The sequence below is a fragment of the Otolemur garnettii genome, unplaced genomic scaffold (assembly GCF_000181295.1).
Source record: "Otolemur garnettii isolate 467f Iridium unplaced genomic scaffold, OtoGar3 scaffold00029, whole genome shotgun sequence".
In the NCBI taxonomy this organism is placed as follows: domain Eukaryota; kingdom Metazoa; phylum Chordata; class Mammalia; order Primates; family Galagidae; genus Otolemur; species Otolemur garnettii.
The window spans coordinates 16,599,600-16,606,296 of record NW_003852424.1 but is presented as its reverse complement, the minus strand read 5'-3'; the positions used below and the strand labels follow the sequence as shown (position 1 = coordinate 16,606,296).

At 51.4% G+C, this 6,697-nt stretch overlaps 1 protein-coding gene across 2 annotated transcripts; it reads right to left on the bottom strand.

Annotated features, from left to right (window-relative positions):
- Nucleotides 1-998: 998 nt before the first annotated feature.
- On the bottom strand, nucleotides 999-5,027 carry NMRK2 (nicotinamide riboside kinase 2). 2 transcript variants are annotated; one of them, XM_023512646.1, is made up of 7 exons: nucleotides 5,002-5,027; nucleotides 3,128-3,218; nucleotides 2,592-2,679; nucleotides 2,347-2,497; nucleotides 1,781-1,852; nucleotides 1,387-1,493; nucleotides 999-1,084 (listed from the first exon to the last, which is right to left on the bottom strand). In XM_023512646.1, exons 1-7 carry the CDS (start codon nucleotides 5,025-5,027, stop codon nucleotides 999-1,001), a joined length of 621 nt encoding a protein of 206 aa, XP_023368414.1. The 2 variants fall into 2 exon arrangements, with proteins under 2 accessions (XP_023368414.1, XP_003788920.2); XM_003788872.2 differs by having other exon boundaries at nucleotides 2,592-2,640.
- Between the last annotated feature and the right edge of the window lie 1,670 nt (nucleotides 5,028-6,697).

The window sequence follows — 6,697 nt, the reverse complement described above, 5'->3', positions numbered from 1 at the left end:
CCACCTTAGGTGTACGTGGCTGGCGCCCTAGCCCGGTGAGCTATAGGCGCCGAGCCTGCTTTCAATTCTTTTGGGTATATTCCTGGGAGTGGAATTGCTGGGTCATATAATTATGGGTTTTTTCTTTTCTTCCTCTCTTCCCTATAGTTTCTAAATGGTTATTAACTTTGTCCAAATTTGTCTGGACTGCAGAGCTTTTCAGGCCTTTGGACTGTGGGCTGATGACTGCAATTCATGGCTGGCCATGGGGTGTCACCCTCAGGTCAAGGGGTGCCCCAACCCCATCTGCCTGCCCTGGGCAAAAGAATGTTGTCTGGGGAGACTTATATTCAAATCTCAGCTTCACCAGCTGTGCTGAGCCTCAGTTTACCCCTCTATGAAATGGGTATAAATAATGTCTTAACAAGGTTGCTGGGAGGGTTCAAGGAGACATGAGTTCCATGGGACAGGGGAGAGGCACCTGGACAGGAAGTGTGGGCTTCATGATCATTCTGAGTCGGTCACAGAGAACAAATGCGGGCTGAGGGTAGGGGAGGGGACAAGCTCAGGGAAGAGCCAGGGCAACCTCAGGAACTTCGTGAACGTTCCCAGGAAACTTCTCCTTTGGTGAAACTAAGGTTTCATAGACACCCCCATACACACCCACACACACACATACACAGCAGCCCATTGGGCACAGTAAGTGGCCACTGATGAGCCAAGGAGAGGGGACAGGACCTCAAACAGAACACACTGGACACTGGTGATTAAAAAACAGGACCCAGTTTAACAACTCAAACCATGTGGAGATCGCAAAGACATCTTGGGGTGGAGACCCAGAACCCTGAGACACAGAACTGGGGGTGGGACCTTCAATCTCCCATGTCTGCACAGACTCCCCCAGAGGGAAACCGTCATGAAGCGTCTGGCTGGGACACCATAGGCCTGGCTAGTCTGTGGCCACAACCATGTCTGTGTCCCTGCAGTCTGAAGAGGTGAACCAGTGTGGGGGCAGAGGCCTAGGAGTCATTCAGGAGCGAGTTCTGAATGTCTTCCAGGACCTGCTGAAAGAGCTCCTCTCGGGACTTCATGCCATCCAGGTAGACTGGAATCAGAAAAGCTTCCATCAGGGCTGCTGGGTCACCAGATAATGCTGCCAGGAGGAAGCTGGCCAGAGGCTGGGGCACAGGTGGACTGCTAGCTCTAGGGAAGCCAACCAGCAGGGTCAGCCTGCTGGAATCAAACAGTTTCTGGGGGCAACAGCAAGAGGGACTGGTGGTGACACTTGAGGATGGACTTTCAGTTTTCCCTCAAAGTAGGGAGGGCTAAAAGGCATTTAGGATAGGGAGGGGCTGGGCTTAGTGTCTCCCCAGCCAGAGAAAGGCCTGGTCTCACTCAGGACCTTACCCACTTCCACATCATCCACTTCCATCTCTCGTCTATACTTCTGGTACATGGGCCACACGTGACCGTCAAACAAGTTGGGAGAATCGGGGACCTTGTAGCTTCGTGTACTATCCAGGGAGATAGCAAGAATGAGGAATAGCCATGGCACCCAAGGTCATGCCAAGAACAGGCCCTGGAGCTAGGCCACAGTAGGCAGTGAGAAAGGGAACCCAAATTCAGAGGCCCCAGGAGCCACACTCTCCAGGCCTTGGGCTTAGGGTTCCTGGTACACAGCCCTGACTGGCTAAGTGCCCCCTGCCTGCCATGTCCGGTGGCATTTTCTGTTCATTGATAGTCCCATGGGGGACAGGACCTGTGGGAACCCCCACCCCAGCCCTGCAGCCTCCAGCCCCACCTTCTCCTCCACTTGCATTCTTCATAGGGGATGGTCAGAAAGTACCGGCGGCTGTACAAGTCCACCAGGGGCCTGGGCAGGGTAAGAAGATTTGGTGAGCCTCCATGAGCTTCTCTTCAACCTTGGTCAAAATATACTCATGGCCTTGGCCTCTGGGTAGGGTATATCTGAGGCAGTGAGTTTAGGGGCCAGGGAGGGAGCCAGCATGGGCCAACATCCCTTCAGCAACCTCACCCTCCCCCCTCAAACGGAGTCACACCTTTCCCCTTATTTGGACTAGCACAGAGCAGTACAAGGTTTTGCCCAGTCACACAGCAAGGCTAGAGGGTCCAGTTCAGGCTCCTGGTCTGCATGAGAAGGCTGAAGTTCTAGGAGGAGGACTCAGTTTCTCCAGGAAGTGCCACTGTTTGACCTAGACTTGAGTTGATTCCAGCTCTGCCCCTGACTCTTGCCCTCCTCTTGCCCCTGGACCTTGGTGTCCCATTAGTCAACACAGAAATGTTGTTGGGGGACCCACACAGGAGAGTCTGCATCCTTAGGGCTGGGACTAGCACACACACACTCACTTGTAGCTGTAGAGTAGGAAGCCATCCAACAGGAGGATGTGGGTGTCCTCAGGCCAGACGCTGACCCCATGGGCACGAGCGAACTTCTGAGGGTTGCTCAGCCAGGCCTGCACGGTGTTCAGCATAGCCTCCATGTCCAGCGACTCTAGCACTAGGGGTGGGCAGGGCAGGTGTTGAAGGAGGGCTGGGACCCAGGGACAGTGGGGGGCCAGGTGCAGGCAAGACCGGGCTGCTGTTGGCCTTACCATCCCACTGCTTAAAGCCGTCTTCCCCAACTGCTATTTGGTCTTGCGGCTGAAACAGAGGAGCCCGAATTTGGCTCAGTGCTTGTTCCTACCTGCCCTACCTTACCCCTACCTTGGGGTGATAAAGTGCCCGGCTGGGGTGGAACTCCTCAGTGAGGCTGCTGCTTACAGCTTCCAAGGTCTGAGGAGGAATGGGGGCCCAGGGTGGCACTTGGATTCTCTCTGTCATTTCTTTAGCCCTCACTCATAACAATGCAGACAGGGCAGGCTCAGAGCCCATTTTACAGATGGGAAAACTGAGGTGCACAGGAAGAAAGAGCATTTACTCAGAAGGCCACAATGCTGTGGCCCCCCTGTGGGGACTGATGTTTCCCTATCAGTCTAATGGGGTTCCCCACTGTCCAGTACAGTGGGCTGGGCATGTGTCCTTTGCTTTCCCAGAGCCACCCAAGAGGGGTTGGGCAGCAAGTGGAGGCTGGTGCTTGCCCACTTGACTGTGCCCCCTTCCTTATCCACCCCCAGGGAAGGGCAGCCACCTTGAAAAAGTCATCCTGGTGGATCACACAGCAGTTGGGCAGCACTTTGAGCAGGCTGTTGGTTAGCGTTGTCTTGCCACCATTGGTCACACTGGTGAGAGAGCATGTGTGAGGCTGCTAAGACCCCTCCCCTGGGAGAAATCAAGGCAGGTTGGCTGGGAAGCCTCAGGCCCACCAGGGCTTGTCTGGGTCTGAGGACCTCCCTGCAAATGATCTCTTCAGGATTAGAATTAAACAGAAAACTGTAAACTGTAGTGCAAATAAGAGAACATTTTTATTCACTGAGGGTAAGAGAAGACTTTCTGAGCAGAGAAAAGAGGCAGAAAGCATTGAAACAAAGCTAACACACACACACAGATTTAGCACGTGCTGAGGACATTCTAAGTACTCCTTAATACATGTGGGCTGACGTCATCCTCATGCAAATCCATGATGTACAACCTCCTTTGATGTACAACCTTGTTCATAACCAGGAAAAGACAAAAAAGGAAAGGAGGAAAAAATAGTTACTGGCAACATAGAGGGGCTGGTTTGCCTGAGAAGGGCTGGTTACCCCATGGCAAAGAGAACAAGAAATCTTGACTCCCAGAGCTTACAAAACACAAGGATCACCCTTGGAGCCTTTGTGGCCTCCAATTCCCTTTTCTTCAATTATCACTATGGCAGGAATTTAGGCCATAAAGCAGGGTGTGGGACAAGGGAGCAAACACAGCAGCTGTTAAAAAGGACTAAGGGGAATAGAGGGCCCCATATGTTACTCAGAAGCAAGTGAGAAGATGCATGACATTGATATAGGTTGTCAGGAAAAGGTTTCTCTCTCTCTCTCTCTCTTTTTTTCTTTTGAGACAGAGTCTCCTTTTTGTTGCGCTGGGTAGAGTGCTGTGGCATCACAGCTCACAGCAACTTCCAACTCTTAAGCGATTCTCTTGCCTCAGCCTCCCCAGTAACTAGGACTACAGGCACCCACCACAACACCCAGCCATTTTGTTGTTGCAATTGTCACTGCTGTTTTAACTGGCTGGGGCTGGGTTCGAACCTTCCACCCTGGGTATATGGGGCCAGTGCCCTACTGACTGAGCCACAGGTACCACCCAAAAGGCTTCTCTTGTGCTCACAGCTTGCTGCAGAATTTGCAGAACTGGCTCTAAAATGAAAATGCCCCTTTCACAAAACATATTAGGAATTTCAAGAGGTGGGGCAGCAGAGCATTAAACCAAGTTCCAGTTCTTTCTGGGGGGGGGGTGTGTGGAAGAGTGGCAGCTCAGGAAACCAGCCCAGCCAATTAAATGTTTCCCTCATTATTGCTAGTAAAGCAGAGAGTTTGAATCTTCAAGGAGAGGGAGAGGAAGAGGCTTTCACCTGAGGTCACACACAAAGGGCTTCAAAGGCAGGTGTACACATACATCCTGCCCAAGACATTGTGGGGATCTGTCCCACTCACCCACATATCTGTTCCTGGGCTCTCCAAGGATGGCCCCAAGTGGTTGGAGGGTCTTCCTGTGCTTAGGTAAATTTTCTATCCGGAATGATTTTTTTTTTTTACCTCCAGTGGGAAATGGAAATTAGGATTTTTGCTTTTTGATGCTAAGGATAATCAGTGGGGGAAAATGATTTCTATTTGAAGAATGAAAAATTGAGCTCAGTATCTAGCCTCTTTCTCTGCTGAGGGCATTGAGACACCCCCAGGGCAGAGAATCCACCCTGCACTACTTAGACTTTGGGTAGTGTGCCCTTGACCTCAGGTGTGTGACCTTGGGCATACCTGCAGCCTTCCCTTCATTCTCCAGCCTCTCCCACCTCTCCTGCTTCTCCCATGTCCCTTCCTCCCCCTCCTCCTCATCTGCTATCTCCTCCTCTTCTTCTTCCCTGCTCACCCTCCAATGCCCACGATGAGCTTCATGTCCATGAGTGGAGAGGCGGTGAGGACAGCGCTGGGTGGGTGGCTTCCAGGCAGCCCTAGCTGGGCTTCCCTTCATGGAGCCAACCCAGGGCCTTTATAGGTCTGGCAACCTGGAGGTGGCCAGAGGGAGGTGGCCCCCATGCGGAGGTGGGGGGAAGGGCAAGGCTTGCAGCAGGCAGGGAAGGGCACCTGTTCCCACCTTGAATGGAAATAGCTTCTGGCTATCTTTTGCCTAAATTAGTCACTCTGACCAGACTGAGGATTGTCTCTCCCTCCTCCTTCTCCTCCCCTGCACCGCCCCCCCCTTCCTGGCCAGAGAGCCCAGATCACCAGCCCTACATTTGCCCTCCCTGAAAATATCACAGTGTGTGTCCCAGCCTGACCCTGACATTAAGACTCATTCTGATGGTGCCAAGGAAATAATGCTCACCCCTGCCAGAAGCAGTAGCAACCGCCTGACTGCTAAAGCCCTGGATAGAATAAGATGCTATGGGGAACTTCTTTTCCCAGGAGTATTGAGGCCAAGGTGGGCTTAAGATCTATGGTGGTGAATCACAAGATAATTTTGCCTTGATGACCAGGGCTCCTGGCCAGAAAATCTCAGCATGACATGAGGGGCCATTCCTGGTGTGCCTATGGCATAGCCAGGAATCTTTCAACTCAGCCCATAGTAGCCTGGGGTGGGGGCCACATTGTTGGTTCCCTGTTTCTATTGGCAAAGGGAAAAAAATTATTCTGATGCTTATCAAAATGGTAAGGTAGACTTTGCTCAGGATGCTGTGAACTAAAATAAAATATTAAGCCCCCACCAGTCGGCTGCATAAACTTCCTCAGAGCCAATGGTACCCCAGAAAGAAACCTTAAAACTGAATTGCCAGTCATGAGAAGGGTGTTCAGACACACTGAGTTATGCCCCCTCTCTTTTGGAGTTATTCTTGTAACATTAAGATACTAGATCACTAATAGGGCCTAACATGCATGTTAAAAACACCTGCAGGGGCCAGGCAAGGTGACTCCCACCTATAGCTCAGAAGTTCCAAACCAGCAAGAGTGAGACCTCCTCTCTGCTAAAAAAACAGAAAAATTAGCTAGGCATTGTGGTGGGAGCCTGTAGTCCCAGTGACTTTGGAAGCTCAAGAGGATTGCTTGAGCCCAAGAGTTTGAGGTTGCTATGAGCTGTGATGCCATGGCACTCTACTCAGGGCAGCACAGTGAGACTCTACCTCAAAAAAAAAAAAAAACCAACCAGAGTTTGGGTACTGTGGCTCACACCTATAATCCTAGCATTCTGGGTGGATCGCCTAGGCTCACAAGTTCAAGACCAGCCTGAACTAGAGCAAGACCTCATCTCTAAAAACAGCCAGATGTTGTAGCAGTGCCTGTAGTCCCAGCTACTTGGGAGGCTGAGGCAAAAGAATCACTTGAGCTCAAGAGTTTGAGGCTGCTATGAGCTGTGATACCATACCATGCTCCCATTGTAGCAGGAGGGACAAAGTGAGACTGTCTCAAAAAAACAAAACAAAACAAAAAAATCAAGCAGGCAGGGTGCAGTGGCTCACACCTGTAATCCTAGCACTCTGGGGGCCGAGGAAGGTGGATTGCCTGAGCTCAGGAGTTCAAGACTAGCCTGAGCAAGAGTAAGACCTCATTTCTTTTTTTTTTTTTTTTTT